General features: G+C 42.3%; 1 protein-coding gene across 4 annotated transcripts in view; it reads left to right on the plus strand.

The window, feature by feature from the left end:
• Positions 1 to 26402, plus strand: part of magi3a (membrane associated guanylate kinase, WW and PDZ domain containing 3a) — a 113144-nt gene extending 86742 nt beyond the window's left edge. The window contains exons 5-22 of one of the 4 annotated variants that reach the window (XM_085144757.1): positions 1798 to 1960; positions 2807 to 2886; positions 3594 to 3651; positions 5443 to 5549; positions 9931 to 10140; positions 11612 to 12229; positions 14048 to 14079; positions 14783 to 15047; positions 15738 to 15832; positions 16061 to 16253; positions 17388 to 17603; positions 18975 to 19160; positions 19287 to 19380; positions 21311 to 21389; positions 21606 to 21743; positions 21896 to 22034; positions 22317 to 22409; positions 23344 to 23460. In XM_085144757.1, the coding sequence (XP_085000883.1) occupies positions 1798 to 1960; positions 2807 to 2886; positions 3594 to 3651; positions 5443 to 5549; positions 9931 to 10140; positions 11612 to 12229; positions 14048 to 14079; positions 14783 to 15047; positions 15738 to 15832; positions 16061 to 16253; positions 17388 to 17603; positions 18975 to 19160; positions 19287 to 19380; positions 21311 to 21389; positions 21606 to 21743; positions 21896 to 22034; positions 22317 to 22369 (2726 nt within the window). In that variant the 3' untranslated portion in view covers positions 22370 to 22409; positions 23344 to 23460. Of the gene's footprint in view, positions 1 to 1797; positions 1961 to 2806; positions 2887 to 3593; positions 3652 to 5442; positions 5550 to 9930; positions 10141 to 11611; positions 12230 to 14047; positions 14080 to 14782; positions 15048 to 15737; positions 15833 to 16060; positions 16254 to 17387; positions 17604 to 18974; positions 19161 to 19286; positions 19381 to 21310; positions 21390 to 21605; positions 21744 to 21895; positions 22035 to 22316; positions 22965 to 23343 lie in introns of those variants that run through there. The other 3 variants (XM_085144758.1, XM_085144755.1, XM_085144756.1) reach the window with 3 other exon arrangements.
• The last annotated feature ends 33 nt before the right edge of the window (positions 26403 to 26435 follow it).

The raw sequence follows: 26435 nt of genomic DNA on the forward strand, positions 1-26435 counted from the left end.
AAGACACTCTTTCATTTTAAACACTACAAAAAGTAGAGTCGTGTGTTGCATGTGCAAATTGAAAAATGTATCTCGAGTGGCAACAGCAGCAAATGCTAAATTGTTGTAAACTGTTTAAAAATGAAGACGAAAAAAAAAGATCTGAAAAATAAATTGTGCGTAGCCGTAATTCAGGCAGGCAACAAAGTCAAGTTTCGCTGCAACCCTGCACCTACAACCCCACGGTGTCAGTGCCGGCCCACATGACCTGATGTCTCGGTTGACACACTTCTATTCTATTTAACAAACAAATATCATACCCCTCCTCTTCCTTTCATGCTTTGTCTGTATGCTCATGGGCATGGACCTTATGTGCAGAAGGACACATAAGGTCCCAGAGATATAATACACTGATTCAAATTCTAAAATAAATAAATAAATACATTTTTTAAAAAGATCAGTTATTGTATTAGGATGAATTTTTATATTTCAAAGTAAGAAATTGTCAGAGATATGCATTGTCATCTCTGGATGGCAATGTAGACTTCAACCAAGAGAAAATACTAATTATAGACAAATATCACTATTAATTAATAATAATAATAATAATAATGGATTGCATTTATATAGCACTTTTCTAGGCACCCAAAGCGCTTTACAATTCCACTATTCATTCACACACTGGTGGAGGCAAACCACAGTTGTAGCCACAGCTGGGGCAGACTGACAGAAGCGAGGCTGCCATATCGCCCCATCGGCCCCTCTGGCCAACACCAGTAGGCGGTACGGTGCAGTGTCTTGCCCAAGGACACAACGACCAGGACGGACAGAGCTGGGGATCAAACCAGCAACCTTCCGGTTACAAGACGAGCTTCCCAACCCCCTGAACCACGTTAGTTGTCTCACTGAAAATACATGAAATCTTCATATGGTTATGAGAGTGCCCACTAAAAGAGGTAGCAGCTGGCATATTTCTGGGCCTTGAATGTAGTTAAGTACTGATTGTACATTGCTTTCATGTCATTTCGGGGTTTTTAGCAATCTTGCCTGCACAAATTTGCAACAGCTCTTTTGTTTATATTTCTTTGAAAGGGCTGAAAGCAGCTGTACCTTAGAGCAAGTGTCTGTGTGTAGTCGTTTATTCAGACTTTATAAATGCGGAAACATCTTCCTGGTTCTATCATGAAAAAGGGCCCTGGTTTCAGTACAAAGAGCTCTTGACTTATTCCAGTCAACAGTTGTCACTATTTTCCCCCTGCCACTCCATTATTCCAGTCAAACAGAATGAGCATTCAATGCCGCGACAAAGCTAGGTCACACACAGCCAGATGAAACCTGCAGATAAGAGCCTCACCCAGACAGGCACACATACACATCAAGATTAGGCAAAAACCCTCACGCACAAGCAACACTATGATGCTAATAGAGTTGTGATGTAGCGCTCCCGGCTGGGCTGAAACATTGGTCAACTCTGCTCTTGCCTGGGAGGCAGTTCTCAGTACATCACTACTGACATGCAAATCCTATGGCAATTGCTGCTCTTCCGTCCTCTTTGCGTGTACTCTCTCTGTCTCTCTCGCTCGCTCTCTCTTCCCCTTACACTCCTGTGGATGTAACAGTCCGGCTAGTGTACAGAGGAAGAGCAGCTCGAGCAGCAGCAGCAGCAGGGAGAAATGCAAGGAGCCCAGAGGAGCTCCAATGGCGCCACATTCTCGCGTCCTGTCTCCTTCTCCTTCTATCATCTCCCACACCACTACTCCCAACCCATTCCTATTTCTGTCTCCATGCCCATGTCCCTCTCCCCATGCCTGGCCACAGAGCACAAGGACAAAGCAGAGTGGAGGAAGACAGTGCCCAGCTACAACCAGTCAGCTGGGGCCATGGACTTGCGTATATGGAACACAGAGGATGAAAGTCAGGAGCCCTTGCCTAAAAACTGGGAGATGGCCTACACAGAAACCGGCATGGTCTATTTCATCGAGTAAGTAGCCTTTCTACTGTGACTTCCCTGTCTTGTTTTTGTCCTATTACACTCCCATTACATCACCATTGTTCTAATCCCATTGCTTGTAGTCCCAGTTTCTTCTTCATCTCTTTGTTTCTGCCTTGTTAACCCAGTATGTTTAGAGTTCTGACTTTTTCTGCTCCCTATTCAGCGCAACTCTCTGTACTGAATTAACAGCAGGTGCTGAACATGGAAGCTGTCTGTAGACTCGCCCGTTGCAGTGGAGTTGAGTCTCAATAAAGTTTTTCCTTTTATTTCCCCCGCGCTTGATGTTGGTTTTGTTGGCTGCCGCTAAAAGCAGCAGGCCTGCATTGTTTACCTGGCCCGTTAGTGTGGCAAACAGTCAATGCTGAGCCACTGAGAGAGCCAAGTAAAGCTGCCTGCTGCTAAATCAATAGCTCATTCTGCCAGTGAGAGAAACAACAGGGTAAATGGAGCTCGCCACCCCTGACCTGCTGTCTTAGTTCTGCTCTTTATGATCTCTGCAACTGCTCACTCTTTTATCTTTCTGTGTCATCCCTTTCCATCCTTCTGTAATCTTTTCATCTTCCTTATGCCTCAAACGGTCCTCTGAGCTTTGTTAAAACTGTACTAATATTTTAAAAGGTTATTTAATAAAGTATTTGATCCCAAAAGATTAAATAGTCGTCATAATCCTGTTTTGGGAGAGCTCTGTTCGTTTGCTAGAGATGGAAAAACACTCCCCGGGTGAAGTGGCTCCCAAGAGATCTAAGCGCTAATTGCTCAACTCTAATGGCATCTTAAGTATTTGAAAAATAATTTAAACTGTGCTTAAAGCCCTGTATCTTTTTCATATTACAGTCATAACAGCAAGACCACCACCTGGCTGGACCCACGTCTTGCCAAGAAAGCCAAGCCACCTGAGAAATGCGACGAAGGAGGTGAGGCAATAGGAGCTAGCTCTGTGATTAATACCAATCGCGCAGGCACTTGCAGCCATCGAGTCCGCTCACATGCTACCTACACTTTTCCCGAGTCCTTGGTGTATTGAAGGGTTTGTGTGTATGAACTGCATCCCTGCCTCTCTGAAGGGGGCGCTGGCTAACAGACGGATACTGAACAGCTGAGCGCTCCTGGTCACAGTCATGCTGGTGACACAGCACAAACCCCTAGTCCTCGGTCCGCCCGTCTCCTCCTAATGGTTTCGTGGACACATGCAGAGAGCTCATCAGTGCAGCATCTCTCAAAAGGCAATTTTCCATGGCTCCTCTTGCGTAAAGATCTCCTCTGCGCTGCGTGTGTTTGTCACACAGCAGCAGAAACCCGAGATGCTGAACACATACACACCACTGGAAAGAAGGGCTGTTGTTTTTTCCTGGGAGGCTTTCTAACAACACACAGTGTGTGTCCCCCTCCCCTCCCGCCCGTCTTCCCCTTCCTCCTCCATAGTGTGTATCAAGTCTTAAACACATAGTGACAAATAAAAAGAAGGCCTCCTGTTCTGTAGGTGTAGCTAAGCATGCTGTGATGGTGCCAGTCAAAACACCACACTTCATTGAGTGTGTCCAATTGTCCATGTAGCGCCTCAGCAGTATCTTAAGTGATTTGAGTCAGCCTTTTCCCTGTCTGTTTTTTCCCCTTTCCTCAGAGTTGCCCTATGGCTGGGAGAAGATTGAGGATCCACAATTTGGCACATATTACGTAGAGTAAGTAAAATTCTCTCTTCCTTTTATACCTGGAGATCCATAGAAATCGACACCTGTTAATAAGCATGCGCGGTGATATTGAGTCTCTTAGTCTCTTTCCTGAAGAGACATCATTCTTGACCTTTATAGGTTTTCTGAAGCTGTTTCTGCATATTTGATTTCTCTAAAATGCCCATTTAGAATGAGTTCTATTTCAATATATTTTTGTATATTCTGCAACATAAAACCATATCACTTAATACCAAGCATATACATGTTGAGCTGCTGGATCTCAGGGGAACCTGTGGGACACGTGATAACAGTACATTATGCAATTGTGCAAACAGTAGTTTCCCACAATTCTGCTGAAAGCACCCTTGTGGGAACTAACAAGTGAGCTACAGCTTTGTCTGTGTATCTGAAAAAGAAAATACAGCGGAGACAACAGACAATGAAGATTTAGAGGTCCCTGAGATGGAAACGAGGGCGAGATTCAATTCTGATCGAGAGTGTAAACAAGAGCACAGTGTTTCATTTTAGTGTCATTACTGTGAACAAAGAGGAAGAGACCCGCAGGCAGGGGGGGAAATATACGCGCCTGTTTATGCAAGAGGGTCATTGAGAGGCTCTCTCTCTCGCTCTCCCTTCTGTCTCTGTGTTTTTTTGTCTGGCAAATTTTATTGTGAATGAACGACCAAATGCAACGACGTGACGCAAAGTCTCACGGTGTCTACAAAACACGAGGCGTGGCAATCAAGGGTTGAGAAAGTGAGACGGAGCAAAAGAGGAAATGACAGAAAGGAAGGGAAATGGAATGTTTATCTCTTCAGACTTAATGGCGAGGGTATCTCTGTGCATGAGTCATACGCAGTAAGAGTGCAGAGTACCCATGCACACACACACACGTATACAGTCAGTGTCTCAGCATGTGGCTGATTCACTGTGCAGCATCAATGCGTTTTCTCTTCCTAAGGTGCTGTAATGGTGATTTACAACCGTTAAAGCTTATTATGCAGATGAGCTACCTCTCTCCATTACCATCTAACCGTGGAGAGACATTTCCCTTGGTAACAGGAAATGTTTAAGCGCACAGGTGTGACTGCAAATCATTGATTGTTTTTAGATTGAGTTTCGTGTCAAGTCCCCCAAGTACAGCTGCTGATCCTGGATTGGCAAAGCCCGGTTATATTAGGAAACTTCTGGAACGATACCACCTCAGTGGCTGTAATGTGAAAAAGGGCACATTTTTATTTCTGTCATTTTGCTGTTCGTTAAGTTTTTTATTCTCGCATTATGAGGCATTGAGCAGATGTTTATCCCAGCTATACAATATGGGCCCATAGCATGAAAGATTGCTGCTGATTTCCTCCATGTAAATTCTCTGAGAATTCATTGGGCATGACAGTTAATTTATTTTTAATTAATGAGGTTTAGATATTCTCTCAAACCATTTAAATGTGTAGCAGTTCTGGCAAAGACAGGTTAAAGATTTTCTATTTAGAACAGCTCGCGTATTATAAAGACAGCTTGTCTGCCTAGCACATGTTATGTCACAAACAGCCCTCGTATTCAAATCGCAGGTTTGCATGGCAGGCAAAGACCAGTATCTGCTCTTTGGACAAGCACTGTTCAGCGATACCAAACGGTGAACCATCAGTTGGCAGCTCGGACTGTCAACTGACACGAGAAACTCAGTAATAGATCAACAGTATGCAATCGAAACAAAAAAAAAAAATTTATATTTTCAATGCACATTCTAGCTTTATCTAACATTATGATTTTTGCTCATTTAATATTATATTCCCTGTACAGCCACATCAACCAGAAGACCCAGTTTGAAAATCCAGTAATGGAAGCTAAGAGAAAACTAAGTGTGGACACGCCCATTGCAGCACCTCCACAAGTTGCTACGCCCTCAGGTAACTGCACCTACAACGCTCGAGCCGCAGGCATATTAAAGTGGTTCATACACAAGGAAGGCTTGAGAACAAATTGTCCAATTTTGTCGGTTTTGTACAGAAAACTGTCAGCGTGGAGGAAAATGGGTCCTTTCTTTGAAAATCCAGTCATTAGAAGTTGAAGTTTCAGCAACATTTGTAGTATGAAGAACAACTTTACTGCTTGACCACTGCATTTCAGCCTGTAGCCTTCATCAAGATCAACATTAAAATCCAGTCGTTACCATTACTAAACACACGCTTGAAGAGTTTTATAGTAGACACATAGGTCTAAATTGCATTCTGGGATTTGAATAAGCAAAAGTTGCATTTACCTCAAAACTCAGGTCTTGTCTTTGTCGGTATTATAATACTTAAAATGTATCCAGTACAAAGTTATTTTGGGGATTAATTACAACCAAAGTGCTTCTATAAAAGCTTTAGTCAAACATGTCCAATTTGAGCTCATGACAAATGTCTAAATCAGCCCTAAGATCAAAATTTGTTAGTTGAATCCAGAAATGGCTAAAATCAATTTTGACCCCTAAATATTGGCAAAAGTGGCCCAATTGGGGTTAGGTGCTAATTTTCTGATGGTCACACTCCCCAAACTCGTCATCCTGGGTTGATTAAATTGGACTCATATGAATTCAAATTGTTGACAAATTTACAGTAAAATACATGTTAGTAGGTGCTAAACATATGCAGTCATGTCTGAAAAAGGCAGCATATTCTTTCCCAATGCCCTGTTGAAGACATTGTGAGCTGCAGAAATTCCACCACTGAAATACATTTAACCTTAGCATGTCCTTCATTGGTGTTCAGAAACGAAACAAGTGTGATGTCCTGAACTAATATGTGATTATTTAACGTTTCATATAACGGCTTCCTTATCTAGACCTGATGAAATATTATTATTAGCAGCCAGATGAAAAGCCAATGTGTAAATTTATATTTGCGTGTCTAAGTAATGGACATACATATAAAAGTTTTATCCACTCAACTATTTCAGTTGTCAGATTTGGATTCAGCTTTCACGTCAGATTCCATATGAAGAAGCAAGAAAACCTCAATCCTGCCTTCAATCATGAATCTTTAATTAAACAAAATGTTTTGTATTAGTGTGTCTTTGACTTATGGTAGTGACGCTACAATCGATAGCTCAGGCAGTGGTAGTTTAACTCAGGAACTTCTTCACAGGGCGATTTTCCTTCATAAGATGCAATGCAGTCGACAGTATTATTAAGATGTCAGCTTTATAGTTCTAGCTTTTTGTTCAGCAAAGATATTTATATAGATTTGTATATACATATATATTTATATATATATATATATAGCACTGCAATAGATGTGTTATCAAAATACTGGGGCACTTTTCATCTCCTTCATGTTAAGAAGTCTGTCTGGAAGATGTTCTAACAGTTGACAGGCTTCTGATAAACAGCCCATAGCCTCTGAAGCAATGATATTCAATTTGAATAATGGAACAGTGCTTCACTGGGCGGCAGAATTCATTTTGACAAGTAGATATGATATAGGGTGGGTTCTGAGGTCTCTTTGAAATCCTTTTGCCACAGTTGCTCGTGGTAGTTGAAAGCCCTCTTTAGAACAGAGGGAGGCAGTTAAATAAGAGAGACAGGGAAGGAGAAAGAGGTGACTGCCGTTGAAAGTGACTTACGATCATAAATTGCATTTCCACTGGGTCACCTGCTCATCATTTACCACCTGTGGGGAATGCTCCTGCTTGATGATCTAATCACCCTCTTCTCAGTAAATATAAAGGTCTGAGAGACAGAAGACTAGGTTGTTGTAAAATGTGCAAGACTTATTATGCTCTTCTGCGTGTGAACACAAAAGGCATGGCCTCATTAGTATTCAAACTAGCCTCTGTATTTCAGACACCCTTTGGACACAACTGTCTGCCTCAGTCGGTTGCACGCAGACCCCACCTCCTACAGCTGAGCCTTTCTGCAGTTTGTGGATGATATTGCTGCGTACCGCCGCCTCCAGCTTCGACTGCCTCCCCTGTGCTTGTTCTCCAAATTCCCACCCTTGTTAATGAGAATTAATGGCTAGTGGTCTTGTGCAAGTGTACGGATGCGCGTGAGGTGGCTTCTAAACACTGTTTTGACAAGGCTGGCTAACCTGACCTCCCAGACAATGCCGCAGAGCACAAGAGCAAAGCCCAGCCCTATGTTCAGCCATAATTATCATGCTGAGAATCCTGTCAGACATTTCATATAATCGCTTCACCCTAAGGAAACTTGACTGTCCCTTTGTGGCCCACGGCTTAATCAAGACCATGTAAACATGGCTTTGGCGTGTAGCTCCCTTTTCATCCCGCTTGTGATTGTCTCTCTCCACTACTGTTATGCCAGTATTGCCTTCGAGGTGATCGTGCGAGAAAGACTGTTTCAGTATGTCGGAGCTATCTGACAGGGATTAGTTCCATCATAAATCATACTTATTACACACTTGTGCCCCAAGTCGTTCAGGAGAATTTCACGTTTTTGTACCTGCTTGCAAATCCTTGCTCAACATAGACTGACATTTGTTAGAATATCCCTTGTACTTGTCCGGCACTGACGCGGCAGTGTCATCTAAGTCATACTTGGCGTAATCTTTTTTGTCTTTTCAGAGCGGTCACGTTCCTCTGCCAATTGCCATGCAATTATGCAAATCACAATCCCATGACACATTGAGAGTGGTGTAGGAGACAGGGGAAGGGGGGACTTCTATCTGTGCTCTCCCTAATGAGATTGATGTCCCAGCATCTATCAGTGTGGGAACTGCCAGAGTAGAAGCCCAGCACGCAGGGACAGAGCACATAACTCACAATCTCAGTCACACACCACAGAGAAGGGCAAGCTCGGATTTAGTTAAAATTTCTCTCTTTCTGTCAAGGCTAACTCTATTTCTTGCTGTCTCTTTCTGTCTCATCACTCTTATCTTGCTCTCTTTCGCACAAATGCACACCTACACACACGCGCGCGCGCGCACGCACACACTATCTAATATAATTCTGTTCCTGTCTTCCATAAAAGCACCCCATTTACACATCCTGCAGGCAACACAAAGGAAATTTGCAATGAAAAGTTTACCTGGAAAATGTCAGGTGCATTTCAGGATGGATTTATCACTGCAGTGAAGAGAATTGGTTGTTTGCGGGGAGACTTGGGCAAACTTTAGGCATTTTGCAATAACCGGGTGTTTATTGGCTTTGTAAACAGAGCAGTGGTTTTGCAAGTTGTGTGTCTCTGTTTGTGTGCGCGCGTGTGATTTGTTGGAGTTTGCGCTTAAACTGTGAGTTCTTAGTGTTGATGTAATTACTAGCAGTAAGTGATGTGCTGTCAGACATGTTGTCACTGTGCGAGTATTGTTATGACGGTGACAGATGGCAATTTATGAGCAAGCGTTTCAGCGTCTCTTCCTATACTGGGCTCATTTTCGCATACACGTACAATTCCGTCTCACAAACTTTTGAACTACAGAGGCTTGCTGCGTTCGTGTGTAACTGACGCCACTGTGACTTCATTTACAGTTTAAAAGATGAAAAGACATCCAATTACTTTTAAACTAAAACTGTTTCCAGCAGGTAAACAGAAGCAATTAAGTGAATTTTGACACTTTTTTGCCTTCTGTAGAACACCAGGCAAAATTTTAAATGAACTAATCACATTGGAATCTGTTTATTTTGATGTGTTTAAACTAATATTCTTTAGAAATCAGGCCCTTTCCCAGCTGAAATGTAAATATGTTAGTTTTCAGTTGTGAAAAAGGTGAACTCCCAACTCTTGAGCCACGATCGCCTCGAGGCTCAAGAGTTGGGAGTTCACCTTTTTCTCCCAACTCTTGAGCCTCGAGGCGATCGTGGCTCAAGAGTTGGGAGTTCGCCTTGTAATCGGAAGGTTTCCGGTTCGAGCCCCGGCTCACACAGTCTCGGTCGTTGTGTCCTTGGGCAAGACACTTCACCTACCGCCTACTGGTGTTGGCCAGAAGGGCTGATGGTGCGATATGGCAGCCTCGCTTCTGTCAGCCTGCCCCAGGGCAGTTGTGGCTACAACTGTAGCTTGCCTCCACCAGTGTGTGAATGGGTGGATGACTGGATGTGTGAAGCGCTTTGGGGTCCCTAGGCGGGACTAGTAAAAGCGCTTTACAAATACAGGCCATTTACCATTCATTTAGCCACTTCTGAAGCTTTTGCTGTCCGTACATGTGTTCTGTCCGAACATTTTTCTGTGTGGAATTGAAAGCATTGTGTAAAGAATGTGTTCACACCCCAAACATGTAGTGTAATAATTTTACTGAGCGTACTTGTGATATTAGATCATTAATGATTACCTTTTGTCTACGTCTCCTTTAGGTTCCACAGCAGAGGAGCCTGGCAGGGGAATGCGGGGGTTTACTCGAGATCCGACTCAGTTACAGGGCAACATACTTAAGACAGCACTTAGAAAAAGCGCCCAGGGCTTTGGATTCACCATTATTGGCGGAGACCGACCTGACGAGTTCCTCCAGGTCAAAAACGTCCTGCCAGATGGGCCTGCAGCACATGACAAGAAGATTGTCTCAGGTAACATTCCCCACAGACATAATGTTTTTTAAGTATCTGGTTCGCATGCTGTTTTAACAGTTGGAGACCACCCTGCTGTAATTTGTTTCCATAATGCAAGGTAATACAACTGTTTAAAAGCAAAGTCAACAAAATCTAGTGTCACATTCACGTGTACACGGGTAACTGTGCATGGCATTTATCTTTATTCACGCAGTAACACTTAAGCTGGGCATTAGCATACATTCTGTACATAATACAGCTTAACATGCCCTTTGCGTACACACAAATAAACACATTCGGAGGCAAAAAACCGAACAGGCACTTCACTCTGAATATCACATTGCTTGATCAAGCAAAGACAAATGTTTATAGGCAGTGTTCAGTGGAGCAGCTCGAAAAATAGAGAAGTCATCAATAAACCCGCGTGCAGTTTATAGTAGAGGCTCACATTTTATACGCACTCGTATATTAAAAATGTAATTAGCCTGCATACAGGCTGCGTGGCTGCAGGTTGACATGTGTGCTTGTGTAAAAACAGGGGATGTATATGAGTCTGCCACGTAGTGTGTTTTGCAAGTGGCACAGTAAGTTCTTTATTATTGCATGTTCTAGTTCTGTGATCACATGCATGGTGAATGTATTCATTTGAAGTATGTTACTGTGTAATGCCTTAAGATTCACATTACCGTAGTATTGATTGCCAAGCCATTGCGGCTGCTGAGAATCAACTTAAGAGTGGAGCAAAGAGAGTAATTATTTTCAGTGTTTCATTTCCCTTGAGAAGGAGGGTAATTGACTATAACAAAAGATGAATGTAATTAATTTCATTGGGTTTTAATTGCAAGCAGTAGAGTGTAACATCTTCAAGTAGTTTTTTTTTCTTTTCATTTCTGAGTATTGGCCTACGGCATTTATTTATGCTGAAGGTTGAGTGTTTGAACTTTGTGAGAAAAGATATTTCGCGTAGCTTTTTGGATATGTAGCTGTTGAACTAATCGTGAGAGCGACATGTAGTTGGTCTGAACAAGCAACAAACTGGTATATGAAGCTCACTCGCGAGAGTGAAAACTTAGCCTTTGTTTTTTCGAGGGTAAAGTATCGATTGTGCGGGTGGGCAATCCACCTCTGGGCATCTAGCCACCTAGCTAGTCAGCAATTCAGCTGCTTATCCAGACCTATATCTGGGGCAGGCCAGGGGTGATTAGAGTCTATCCTTTACAGTACATGGAGATAAAAGGGGGAAAAAGAAAACACGTCAATGACCTCGTTTTATTTTCTGCTCTCGCACACTCCCTCCTCCCCCGTTAACATGTTTGAATTTTTTAAGCTATAGGAGTCTACTTATGTAATCCAATTGCATAATTGCGCTTATCACCATGTCTTTTTATACGGTGTATTGTTGTAATAGTACTTGTAATAATACAAAAATGTAAATTTTGTCCAATTTATTCATGTCACAAATGTGTAAAAGCTTTTTGTTCTTCTTTAGGTGACGTAATTGTGGACATTAATGGGGCATGCGTGCTGGGAAAGACTCATGCTGATGTCGTGCAGATGTTCCAATCTATCCCAGTCAATCAGTATGTGGACATGATCCTGTGTCGGGGCTACCCTCTGCCAGAGGACACCAGCAATAGCGAGGAGGCATCGAGCAACCTCAGTGCCTCTAAGGACACTTCTCCTTCCCCTTCGACACCACAAGACCTCAATTATACCAACGATGGAGCGACCCTTTCTCGGCAGACTGCGTCAGTGCCACCTATGACCAACGGAGGACGCCACCACCATCCTCATTCCCATCAACACCACCACCTTCCACATGCCCTTAATCAAGAAGGGCCTGACCCTACTCTATTACAGCCGGAGCTGGTGAGTGTGCCCTTGGTGAAAGGCCCGGGAGGTTTTGGCTTTGCTATAGCGGATTGCCCCCTGGGACAAAAGGTAAAGATGATCCTGGACGCCCAGTGGTGCCGCGGCTTGTTGAAGGGTGATGTTATCAAGGAGATCAACAGACAGAATGTCCAAACTTTGAGCCACTCGCAGGTGGTCGACATCCTCAAAGACCTGCCTGTGGGCAGTGAGGTCAACGTGCTGGTGCTTAGAGGAGGTGAGTCAGCAAGGATGAAAGTTCACTTTGCTGCTATTGTACTATTGTACACTGCTGCTGCAGGTAAGCCTGCAACGCTGACATCATAGAAGGATATCACAGGTGGTGAGTTTACAGTACGTATGTTGTGACATCGCTGATGTCTATATTAATCTGCTGTTTAGACAAAATACAGGCGTTAGTGCTATTTAGACCCACGTTTCTGAAGTTACTTTAATCCTCACTCACCTTTACGCCACCTGTTCTATTTCTTTACCTTCTTTTGGCCAAAAGAAAACGCAAAGCGTAACAACAGAGTTGAACAGTCTGCTTCCATTTGTAAATAATTTCCTGCGAGAAAGTGAGACGTTGTCAAAAATATTTCAACTGTAGAAGAGGTGCGATTTAATGTAATGCACAATGTTTTAATTTAAAAATAACAGCACGCATTGTGGTGTTCAGTAGGTGTTGCTTGAATACACAGACTCTCCCAAAGTTAAATAAAGCAATTTCACGCTCTGGTCTACACCAGCTCTGCATCATCCACCATGCACTTTCCCAAACAGGGAGGAAGTCATGCTTAGTCACATGATGAGCTATGCTAGGAAGGTGCAAATAGATGGCAGTTTTGGTGATTCACTTGCTGCCTGGAGAGAAAGTGAGAGGGGAGGCAGGAGTGATGGAGCACAGTGAATAATGATTGCCCTTCTTCTTACTTCATGCTTTCACAGATTCGAAGGGCTTGTTCCTTTATGCCTTTACTGCAGTGCAGTAGCCTAGATTCAAGAGATCAGTGTTGCACCCACATATCAGATGTGCACAGCTGGGGTCTACGTTGAGCTCCAGGGGGTTGTAGTTTGTGTGTATGTGCGTATGCTGCTGTGCCAGCCTGATATGCATTTTTTAATTGCAGTGCATATGGAGGATTTGTGTGTTAATGTTTTAAAAAAGCAGATCATAGCTTTCTAGGACTAAAAGGAGTAGTGCCGCAGGGCTTCCCTCGGGTCACCCGTGGACTGGGATTAGGTTAGTCTTTACTCCCAGCCGGCGGCTAGAACTTTCTTCTAATGACAGCAGAGCAGCGAGAAATGAAACAGGAAATTATTTGGCCTTGCTCCCCATACTGGATTTAAATCTGGAAATGAGACAAAGTGCCCTTCCCCATGGGTTGTGTTCTGAACTCAGTATCTGAGATAAGATATGATCAGAGATTGTGAAAATGGAGATATTGCCAGTGAATTTTTACATAATATTGGAAATCGGGGGGGGGGGGGGGGGGGGGGGGGGGGGGGGAAGACTAAATGTATTTTTATTAAATCGATGCCAGTAATTGTCTTTATAATAAATTGATTTGATGAAAATTCAAATTTGAAAAGCTTCCGTGTTTATGCTGCTCTAGTAATGTAGCTAACAGCTGGCAGGTTTAAACCACAGAAATGCATGTTTTCCCATGGCTTAAGGTCATCTGTCTCTCATCCCATAAACCGTTCATGCAACTGGAGTCTACTGCCCCCTACTGGTTTACTTACACTCTGGTTCACATTCTGCTCTGTGACCACGACCATGTCAGAGAGAACAAAAACAAAAGCCAAATCTGAAACCTACGAGCAAGTTCACCGTGTGAGTCGGTGGAGAAGAAGGTGCGGATTCTGTATAAGAACCGAGAGAGGGTTTAGTGTTGAGATCAAAACAGGTCAAAAGTTCATTAGAGTGAAGAAAATGCAAAATGCAACTCGTCCTTAAATAATTTAATCTGATGTAAGCAGATGTTGGCAGATGTTTGCTGTTGTGTTGTTAATGACGTCACTTTAATTCCCACTTCTGTCTCTCTGCTCACAGGTCAGACGTCTCCAGTGAAGTCTCTGAAACCAGTAAGTTTCCTGTCGGTTCAAATCCATTTTGTATGATGAAAAAAAAAAAATAGACTCTGCTGCTGAAACTGCTGATGAATTATTAAAGCAGAAAACTTTTGTCTTGGTTACCCGCAAGCCCCAGCGTGTAAACGTGTGCGTGCTGTAGTAGCTGCTGTTAGATGCATCATTCGGGGAGCCCACATTAGCCAGGCTGTTATTTCTGGAACTGCATGTGGGTAAATATGCTGGCTTCTGGCAAACGGCAACTTAGCATCCCTCTGTGTATGGGTGTTTAAGATGATATGCCATGTTCAACAGCTTGTTCCTCTGCTACTCCTCCATGATGCACTCTTAAAATAGAGAGCATTGGGGCACCGACAGGCTTACTCATACTGTTTTATTTGTTCAACGCATAATTATTCAGATCTGTGTGGATGTACTATTTTCTTTTCTTTCATTTTATGCCGGTGGAGTAGTTTGTCACTCTGGACAAGCTTTAATGATTTTTTCCCTCCATTAGCTACCTTCCTACTTTAGACATAAATCATTGCTATAGTATAGAATACCTTCTATTAAATAACCTGCAGACATAATACAATGATGCTGAACGCATTGGCAAAAAATATGTAATATATAATCCATTAGTTTAATGGATGATTGCCTTATAATGAGCTCGTGCTTTACCATCTTGTATATCACATTGCTTGTCTCTGTGTTGCAGTGCACAGGTCCCATGTCTCACGGAGCAGCCCAGCCTACTTCACACCAGGCACCTCATTCAGTGCCCCAACAAATGGTCCATCCGTTCCCTCAGCCCACGATGCAGCAGCAGAGGCAGGAGATGATCAGCAGCACAGAGACCCTAAGTCAGCCTGAGGCATCCCCCAATGCATCAACGTTCTCCTCCAGCACCCTGCGCTCAGCTTCACCCAAACCAGATGCATCTGAGCTCTACCTCAAATCCAAGGCCATTCTAGACAGCAAGCGTAAGTACAAGAGTACTTATACTTACACAGTTTACAGTAGTAGTAGTACTACAGATGCAAATATTTATTTAATTCATTCATGTTTTAAACATATTTTTTGGATTAGTGAAATTAACAAGTTACCGGTGTCAGTGCTGATTCAAATTGCTACTTTGTGATTCATTAATACACAAAGAAATCAAATCCTCAGATGTGCAATTAAAACCAGCTTACAGTTTTTTGCAAATGCTAACACACTTGTTACTGAATTTCGGGGACACAGAAGCCAAATACGACACAAAAAGACACAAATATCTTACTGCAATATAATACAGTCAAAGCATTTTTGAATCAAATCTGTGCACATGCACCATTTGAATTACTTATAGACCACAAACACACACAAAAAGATTCTGCCACCTCCTGTTAGCGTCTGACAACATCATCTCATTAACATCGCTAGCAGTGCCATTTCTGGCTCGGCAAGAGGGAAAATATTGCTCTAGAGTTTTCAAAAACAGTTGACCTAGTTTAGATTGCTTAATCTCAGATTGCCTTGTGGTCAGCATGCGTTTTTCTTATGTATAGGTGTGTTGTTGCCCGTGTCAAGTATCTAGGTGTTTTCCTGATGGTCATGAGAGACTTCATTCTTGCAGTTAATGAATATTTTTCATCAGTTTTTACCAATTCTCTTTTCTTTTCTCTGTGCAGCTCCCAATACAAAGGACCTGGATGTATTCATCAAAAGGAATCAGGAATCAGGCTTTGGCTTTAGAGTCCTTGGGGGCGAGGGACCAGATCAGCCAGTAAGTCGGAGGCCAGCATCCATTTAAAAGTACTGTTGGAGACCCTCAGTCATAAGAGCAGCAGACTGACGCCAAGTTGAAGCTGAATTCTGTTGATTTAATATTAACTGAAAGTTTCTTTTCCCATCTCTGGGAATGGTATTATGAAAATACCAGCCAGTCTGTGACATGAATCTCCCTCAGATCGGTATATTTAGCTATGTCTCTTACACCGTCTTACTTCCACAGGTATATATTGGTGCCATTGTGCCACTCGGTGCAGCAGAGAAGGACGGGCGCTTGCGGGCAGGGGATGAGCTACTTTGTATAGATGGCGTGCCAGTCAAGGGCAAATCCCACAAACAAGTGCTGGAGCTGATGACCAATGCTGCTCGTAATGGCCAAGTCATGCTTACAGTCCGCAGGAAACTAGCATACACAGGTTGGTCTGCTTCTGAATAATCAGCTCCGCATTCCTCTGAGGGCACAGAAAGCGTGGCTTCTTGCTCACTCCTTTGGCTTATATAGGTATGCTAGAGGAGAACCTTTGAGGGAAAGCTTTGATCTGGATTTCTTTTTCCATTAATCCTTTAAATTCGTTGTGGTAGATTTTCTCTGACTGAAATGAAGTTTGTCAAAAATGGACTTTTAAGATGCTACTCTATGCTGCAATTTTCCTGAAAGGAAAAAGAAGGAATTTTAAGGACGGTTAATTTATTTTAATCACGGGAGGTGAATTCCAGGTTTCGTCTTGAATCAAAATGGGCATAAAGTGGAAACAAGAAAAGAAGATTATTTGCTCTCTGTTTATCTGTCAAGGGTGATTGCAGTTGTGTGAAAAAGCACTGAAGATTAGATCAGCTGGTAGAGTTAAATCTCAAAGGATGGAAAAAATGCTGACTCTTCTTTCTTTTTTCTTTTTTTTTTTTTTAACTGCACATACCCTGCTGCATCCTGGCTGGTTTACCCCACCGATAGCCATTCCATGAATAGAACAAGCACTTTTTGAAATTACTACAGATTTGATGTATCACAACAACAGCTTTGATCACATTGCAAAAAATTAAGCATCAATCATGTGAGGGTTTAAGCTTTCAAAGCAGGGGGCTTAGAAAGCGATTCACTGATGCTGGCTTGCAAAACAGAGACTCAGCAAAACAAACATACAATGAAGAGAGATGGAGGTTGCTTAGCTTGTCTTATGAATAACAAATTGGAAAGGTCTTTTATCTCAACTGTAGAGCTGACGGTCTTTCATTTAATGTGGGTGAGGCATGCTGCAGAAAGGCTTCTTTGATAAAGCCCCTGCTTCTGCATTATTTACAGAAGGATCTCTGCAAGAGCAAATCAGAAAAATTTTGTCAAATAATTGTTATTGGGTTAAATTTATGTTAACTAAATCAGACTGCTCATACTTAACGTGTGTTGGTAGAATCATTCTGAAATGTTAATATACCGCATCTTTTTTTAATCAGTCCTAGAAATGAAGTCCAAATTTGCTACAATGCTATGCATTTGTGTTTTAATATTTTTGTACCGTTTTTTTTTTGTTTGTTTGTTTGTTTGTTTTTTAAAGATGGTGGAGGAGAAGATGACAACAACCAGCAGCCCCAGCAGGTTGCATCTGCTTTGGTCAACAGCTCTCCCAAGATGCCTCGTACTGAAGCACCAAGCATCATCCAGCCTGCTCAGCCGACCCGTCCTGAGCGCTTTGATGTTACTCTGCAGCGCAAAGACAACGAAGGCTTTGGCTTTGTCATCCTCACGTCAAAGAACAAGCCCCCACCTGGAGGTTAGAAATAAATAAAATCAATAAATCCTTAAAAATGAAATCCTATATTGTGTTTTTACTTTTTGGAACATTGCGAAATCTTTTAAACATCAAACACATTTCCAGCAAAATCTGTTACTTATTGACATTTAGTTATGCTAGTGGAGAACATGTAGGGAGGGAAGCGTTAAAGTCATTTTTGGAAGGATTGTCCTGAAATAATCGCAAACAATAAATTCCCTTTTCAGATGAATAAGAAATAGGGATGCAATGATACCAATTTTTTCAAACCGATACGATACCAATACTTGGATCTGAGTACTTGCCTATACAGAGTACAAAAACCGATACTTCTACCACACACACACACACACACAAATGCAGACAAGTTTTATTTTATTCTCTGCCGATAAAAAATAAAATCTTAATAAAAATGACCACAAAAAAATTTCAAGTGAAAAATAAGCACTTCTGTTAAATTATTGCGGAGTCTCCACATTGTAATTTAACAAAATATCACTGAACTATTGGCACTGTCCCGAGCTTTCAGAATAATAAATAAACACTTCTGTTTATTTATTATATTTCATATCGCAGCTCAAGTATGCTGAGAAGACTGTGCAATCCTATGTTTTCCACGACCGGCATTGGCTGGTCATCCAGAGCGATAAAATGAGTCAGAGCCTCTGTTATTTAAACTGCCCGTGGATTTTCTCTTCACATTTTTCATCGCTTTTCCAAAACCTGAGTTAAAGTTGGCTGTTCCGGTCCACACTGCTGACATTTTGTTTAGCCTAGCTACAGCAGCCTCCAGTTTCTCTTTTTTATCTGGAGCCGCCAGTCTCACTCGCCTAACCCTGTGCCTGTTTAGCGCGGGATGTCCCCCTAGTGGCCAATCTAAAAAACTACAACAGAAATGACCAGCCACCCTCTGATTAATGAAATATTAGTTAGTATCGGTTCATGGTATCGGTTAACTTTTACGAGTATGAGTACACACACATTTTACAGTATCGGCCCCGATACCTGATACCAGTATTGGTATCGGGTATCGGGGCCGATACCAGTATCAGTATCGGTGCATCCCTAATAAGAAATGCTATTTTCATACTGTTAATATTCAAATACTTCCAAAGCTGATGGCACAAATTGTTAATCTTAGCTATTCTCTGTAAAGAGCTTATTGGGTACGTGCTCAACTAAGACTGAGTGTAACATAAGTCATAAACTGATATGTTAGCATGTGCGTAATGCTTTTGCATGATGTGCAGGACATCGCATAAAGGCATTATGTGTTCTTACTTAAAGTTTGGTCTCTAAATGTTGGGCGTATAGAGTTGCATAAACATCCCACACTGCAGATTGTCATTTCTCTGCTTTGCTCTCTTCCAGTTATACCTCACAAAATTGGTCGTATTATTGAAGGCAGCCCTACAGACCGTATAGGTCAAATGAAGGTGGGAGACCGTATTTCTGCTGTCAACGGCCGCTCCATCATGGAGCTTTCACACAACGATATTGTTCAACTCATCAAGGATGCTGGAAACATTGTCACTCTTACTGTTGTGCCTGAAGATGGTGAGTTGACACAGACCAAGTCACAGTGCTGCCGCACTGTTCTTTTGTCATTGTTTGCTTTGTTTTTTAACTGTATTTTCCGGGAATAAGATCATGAGGAATCTTGGCACACCTTTACTTTTACAGACAGCGCTCCTCCGTCTGGAACAAATTCAGCCAAGCAGAGCCCTTCGGCACAACACAGAGCTGTAGGCCAACAGCCTCCCAGCTACCAAGACAGGTAAACGATTATACACGCATACTCCCACACAAGCTCGAGCATCCACACAGGCTTGCCAGTATTCCCCTTTGAAATACTAAGTCCACTGGAGACAATCTAATACAGGTTCTGCCATTTGAACCATAAATTAGCCCCAATCCTCTCAAAGCGCCTTCGGTTTTGTGCTGCAATGTGGCCCATTACTATCTCTTGTGCCTCACACACTCCTTGTTATCCAAAAAGACAGAAAATCCCCCTATGGTCACCCTTTGGATGGTGAAGCAAAGGAAAAGAGACAGATTAATAGGGAGTCTTGCTTCCCCTTTGATCTTTCTTTTTAAACAAGGCCACCTGTGACAGACTTTTTAATCCCACTGCCACAGAAATTTGCCACCATCATTTCTCGCCCACGTCCGCTCACTGCCCATCAGCATGCATTCATATTCTCCACATTTAGCCCCCCGTCCGGTCCTCAGCCTCTTCCTCTCCGCTTAATCACCAACATGCCTTGGGTCACACTAGGCTCAGATATAAGCTGAAGCTCTCAGCTCGGTGGCATAAAGTGTGCAAACTCTTCTGAAAGCTAGAGCTGGTAAGAATTCCTACGCTCTTTATATAGTGCGTCAGCACAGCGAAGTTCTCACAAAGGCATTGTAATGAGCTCTGCGAAGCATTAAAGTATGCCCCCTTATCTATCGCTGAAATGTAAAAGCAACATGGTTCTTTGAAGAATTTACATTTCTCCGCGTGGTGCATAATGAAGCCAACAAAAAGAGGCTCACGCTGCTGTAATGAAGGAGGAGCAATGTGTGGATCTCACACTGGACACAGCAGAGAGGGAACAGAATTAGACTCCTTTTCTCCTTTTATGTTTTTGCTCTCTGATTCTATATTTAAAATGGGATATGCATAAAAACATTGTTACTAATATTACATTTGAATAAGCTGGTGGTACAGGCGTGGTACATGTACGAGAGCACCGAACACATGCATTTTATGGGTTTTCATTAGAATTAGATTTTTGAGGCCAATGTTGATATTTTAGTGTGTCCGTGTATATGTGTGTGTGATTTTTAGCAATTTAAAATCCTGATATTCTGATATATTTTCGATCGATTCTTTTTTTCCTTTCAGACACATGAGGCATAAACAGATTCCCCTGATATTTGTTATTTATTTAAATGGTAAATGGCCTGCATTATAGCGCTTTTCTAGTCCTTGAGGACCCCAAAGCACGTTACACTACATTCAGTCATCCACCCATTCACACACTGGCGATGGCAAGCTACATTGTAGCCACAGCTGCCCTGGGGCGCACTGAGGCGAGGCTGCCGGACACAGGCGCCACCGGGCCCTCTGACCACCAGTAGGCAAACATGGGGTTAGTATCTTGCCCAAGGATATTTGGCATGCAGCCAGGAGGCAGCCTGGGATCGAACCACCAACCTTCTGATTAGTGGCTGACCTGCTCTGCCACCTGAGCCAAACCATTTACTCGTTTATGCTCTGCCCAGTTTGCTTGGATCAGTTGTGTTTGTGGCATTTCAAGCATGTTGGTTGCCAGAGTGCCCTCTGATAGACGCGCAATGTCAACACTCATAAGATGGTTAAAGGGTGTTTCTTCTTTTCTTTTTTAGTTTTCATTTATTGGCCTTTATAAATGCCAGTGGATTAGCAAACAGCTAATACTCGTCTAGTTTACCCGGGTTATACAAAGGGCTGTGTTTCCCTCACTTTTAAACTGCCACCATAGTTGCTTCTTGTTATATTTGGTAGGAATATTGCGCATAACATGTCACAGTCTACCTCGTCAGAATAACTGTTTACTGACTCAAATTTTCATAATAAACGACGTCTATTTCATGTCTTTGAAATATTGTTTTCTAAATATAGTAAATATTTAGTGTCATATTATAGTAAATTACACTGTAATGCATCTTCTCTGGGGTAGGAATGGTGACTCCGAGGCTAAGAATCATCTTTCACCAAGAGATGGGACAGGAACTCTCATTCCATCGGGCTCTAAGCAGGTGAGGCCGATGCTTGATGTTTATATTTCCCCAGTTGTAGTATTTTATGTTTGTAATCTCGTCATTCTGCCCTGGTGTCAATTGATCCCCAGAAACTCTTGATCGTGATGTATATCAACCAAGTAATAGATTTTCCAGATTCATTCCCACCTCAGGAATGATTTTGCATCACTTGCTTCAGTCTTAAAAGCTCGCAATCTTTCTTGTGAACAACAGGGCTGCTTTGTGGTGGAGCTGGAACGCAGCCAGAGAGGCTTCGGCTTCAGCCTGAGAGGAGGGAAAGAGTATAACATGGGGCTGTTCATTCTTCGACTGGCCGAGGAGGGACCCGCTCTTAAAGATGGCAGGATACATGTATGTTTTCTTTGTCCGCTTTATTGAAGTGCAGTAGTTCCTAATCAAAGCTTTATTGAGTTTCTCACAGAGCACTGTACCTCGGGCAAAATGAGCCCTAGCTGTGGAAAAGTTAATGTTAATAGATTTTTTTTTTTATTATTATTTGTCAGGTTGGAGATCAAATAGTGGAGATCAATGGCGAGGCCACACAGGGCATTACACACACTCGGGCAATTGAGCTGATCCAAGCAGGAGGCAATAAAGTTCATCTACTTCTCCGACCTGGCCAGGGCTTGGTCCCGGATCACAGTGAGTTATTGCAGAGCACTGCGTGCATGTTGTCGCCGCTGCATATAGATCTACTTAATAGCTTATTAGTCATACATATAGAGAAGCTTTTGTATGGATATGCTAGATAGCAGGGTGCCGAGTTTCCTTTTTCTCATGCATGTGTTGCAAGCTTTCTTGACTTTTCTCTCTTCTCATTCTGTTTTACTACTGCTATTTGGATCTGCCTTTATCTGCCTTGCTTTCTCTGTTTTCTGCTCTAGCACGGCTGTCTATTTCTACTTTTATCTCTTCCTTCTATAGGTCTGAACTCTTCTTCCACCCTGTGCTTCTACATGAAACCAGAGCATCACTAAAGGCCTCACTGCTTTTCTTGGTCTGTCCCTAATAACATTGGTAATCCTTGTACTCCACCTACTTTTGTCTTAGAACTCTCCTTTCAGAGTGATTTAACTCCCAAATTAAAGTGTTATTCTCTATCCACTATGTCATCCCCCATGATCAGCCTGAATAGATCAGTTCGTTGTAGCTCAGTAATCACCTAATGTATTACAGCATAACCAGACTATCCAGAGGGCTGAATTAAAGCAGTGAGTCCTAGAAGAACAAACAGGCCTGCAGGAGCATTGGAAGGCTTCTGAGCCCCACGGGTTATTTTTTAAGGGTATTACAAAACAAGATGCCACTGAACACTCACTGCGTCCTTAGTTTGAGTGAAGATGGAGGCCTGGAGGGAGGTTCTTAGCCAGATATTGATCAGCGAGTGGAAAAGTGGTAAAAAGGATCTGTGTTTATTCACTGGCATCAATCTTTCAATCCGAAGACCAAATTATTTGAATGAATTTCTCTGAGTTGTTGCTCTTAGAAATCCAAAAGCTCATTTCAGCACCTCTAAGTCCATCACGCTCCCTTTTCTCTCTCTGTTTTTTTTTCTGCTGCATATATCTGCTCTCAACTACAGCTGTGCAGTTCTTATCAGCTCTGGGGAAAATTGAAACGTCAGTGCTGAGTGAACTCTAGCACCTTTTCATTGATAGCTACGTCGTCAGCTGATACACATCTCAAACAAGGCAAATATATTAGAGGGGGCTATTACAAAGGACTATTACAGAAAGTGTGGTAGACGGAAAAAATCTTTTTTTCCAAAAACTGAGCATATCGCGCTTCTATTGTATGACTTATTTAATCATCTTTAATCTTTGTTGAATGTGCGAAAATATCTCGTCATGATTTTTTTTTTTAGCTTCTGCAGTTTCTTTGCTTTCACATGGCAGTTTTTTTTTGCTTAGCTCAAACTTTTTTTTCTTACTATCTGCTGCTTGCTTCGTAGGTTCAAAGGACAAAGTAACCATTCCAACCTCAAGCTTTCCCAGATTCTCTGTATCTGACGGGCAGTCATCTCCAGCTTCTCCATCCTCTGTCTCCCTCTCTACCTCTGAACTTTCCCCATCCTCACCCAAAATATCTGCCCCTGATGAGTTCCCTGGGGGTGACGGCATAGAACGTGGGTCCCCTGGTGCTGCGAGGGAGCATGGTAGGCAGGCTAACAAACCAAGAGGACAGCAGATCTCTGACCCTAACCATAAGCGCACCACCAGCCCAAGCACCCAGACCAATAAAACAAGCAGGAGCGACTCCGCAAGTGGTAGCCCCAAAAGAGCCACTGAAGGCCAAAGGGAGCACGTAGATCGCTCCCAGAGCCCTCGAAAAACAGACCAAGGCCACAGCGGATCCCTGGAGGACATGAGCAAGGACAGAAAAGCCCAGGGACAGAGAGGCTCCAAGTGGGAACGTGACCCTGCCGTGCCTTTGAGCAACCTGGAGGAGCCTCACAGCCCCAGGCGCCCAGCTGGCCAAAAGCCCAATATTGCCTCTGGAGAAGAGAAGGACCTGAGGTACAAGCAGACTGATTCAGCTTACTGGCAGGAAAGAGGAGCTACAGAGAGTGGAGACAAAACCTGGGGAACCACTGATTACTACAGAAAGGCAAAGAGGGCTGAGCAAGAGGCACTGGCCCAAAAATCCAACTCCCAAGCATACAGGGAGAGGGTGGGGTCAGACGCTGATGGTGGCACACTGAGCCGAAAGACCGGAAGAGACAAACGGGACAAGGAACATCGAGATGGCAAGTACCACGGTTCAACTGAAGAAGTGAATAAAAAGGACCCACGAGGTTCAAACAGTAGCATCCCAGACCCCAGCTGCAATGGGAACACTACCAGCAAGAAGGGCCCCATCACCCCGGGCCCGTGGAAAGTTCCCAGTTCTGCCAAGATCCAGTCCCGAGTGGACACCACATATGCAGATATCTGAAACCCTGCCAGGACTCTGCATATATAAAGAAAACGCTGAGCCACAAACATGAATTCAGAATTGAAGGATTATTTTTTTTCAGACATGTCTGACATAGCAGATCACTGTGCAACCAGCAACATAGCTTCTCATTGCTCCTGATTATTATTATTTTTTCTCCAACCAGTTTGCCTACATCAGTTTGCATCAAGCTGCTGATATCTGATCCGACACACGTTGTACCTACATGAGAATTTGTACTGTATAATGATGTGTAAGCATGTGTGCAACAGATGGATTCTGAGTGTGGTATCTGGAAGTAACAATGACGTCTATTTTGTGCCAATCAGAGACTCCGGTAATATAAAGAAGCTGCTCCTAATTGCACTCACTGTGAGACTGTTTGTGGGCTTTTTGGGATAAACTGCTCTCCTCCCCACCACGATGAAGGATCCAGATTTTTTTTTGTTTGTTTGTTTTGGGATTTTTTTTTTATTACGTGTGTCACGTTTGAAGGTTTAAAGGCATACACATGCACTCACAGCTTTTCTTCCAGGTGAGACTAACTCACTGTTGCTGTCACAAATGGATGTTTTAAAAACTGAGACTTGTGATTTTCTCTGATCGCTGTCTTAAAAGCGAAACTGTCTCGTAAGTCCTTTATGGTTTGTTTTTTGAGACCGACTAGAGTCGTGAATCGTCTGCGTGACTGCATTCATACATGCGAAGACATGAATCCCCTTAGCATATCAGAGAACGGAAAGACTACCCTGGAGCTTTATATGCATAAATCAGCAGACCAGATACTTGTGGTTATAGTTCTAATGTTTGTTATATGTGTGTTAATGAAAATAAAGCATAATGTAATTTATTGAAATTAAATGTACACAGAACAGTTAGTACACATAATTTCACTTTTCACGTGGAAATGGAACGTGTAGATAAGCATCTCCATCTAAAAGAATACATTCAAAGACTGCAGTTTATGCATCTAATTTCATTCAAGCCTGATTCATAAACTTGCTGACTGTTCACAGCTCTGTATTTTAGGTCCTCTGCCTGCGTGTACGTATACAAGCTGACTTGTAGGCCTGTGTATTTTAAATATCACTGTAGCATCGACTATACTGAAAATGAAACATATCTCATTTAACAAAGTGGTTACACATATATCAACTCATATTATACATGAATTGAATTAACAGAGGCTGACTGTAAGAAGTGAGACATCTGGCTTTTAACTTACTAAAAACATTAGAAGATATGTGTTTTTGTTAACCATAAATATAGGCACAAAAACAGATGGTTCCAACACAAATATCTATTTTTGATCATTATTTTGAGTACATGACCCCCATGATTTAAGTAGTATAGTATTAATATTATGCCCCATTATAGGCCAGATGCCTGAAGAATTCTCCAAATGTCACCCTTTGGTAATTGAACATATAGTGCATGAAATTGGCAGTACCATTTCTTTAGGAGTCTGGCTTGAAATTACAATCAAGGTTTGTCAACTTTATTTTTTTAAATAAATTCAGTGTAATAAAAAAGTTATTGGGATATGTTGCCCTGCTCTAAAATGAAAATGTAGCATCGTTCCAATGTTTCTCCTGTGGAGTAGAGACACCTAGTGGTTTATACACTGCTGTTCACAAGCAAATTATTGCTTGAAACCAACCCATAAGGATGTGAAGCAGTAATACATGCATCTGTGGGTCTGTAAGACCACTGCTTAATTTATTGTCCACTTTATTGTGACTATGATGCGATACTGTATTAATTACTGTTCATGCCATTACCATGTATGATACTGTGGCCTTGTATTGCTCCAACATATATACATATATATATACATATATAAAAAAAAAAACTTTTAGTTTTACATCATGGTAGTTGTAAATGTTTATAAATTGTACAGCACCTGTATAAATATTTGCCTTCATGCAGGAAAAAAAATCCTCTCTAAATTGTTTCATTATTTTTTTAAGGGAAGGGAACTGAGAGGAAATGATATAAAGTGGCTCAAAAGAAATAATAATAATCTGGTCATGGCATTTTGTTCATGCACTGATAAATAAAGGTTTACTGATTCAACATGTTTGTTTTGTCCTCTTTTTTTCGCCTCGA

Source organism: Neolamprologus multifasciatus, chromosome 20, assembly GCF_963576455.1.
Source record: "Neolamprologus multifasciatus chromosome 20, fNeoMul1.2, whole genome shotgun sequence".
Taxonomy (NCBI): Eukaryota; Metazoa; Chordata; class Actinopteri; order Cichliformes; family Cichlidae; genus Neolamprologus; species Neolamprologus multifasciatus.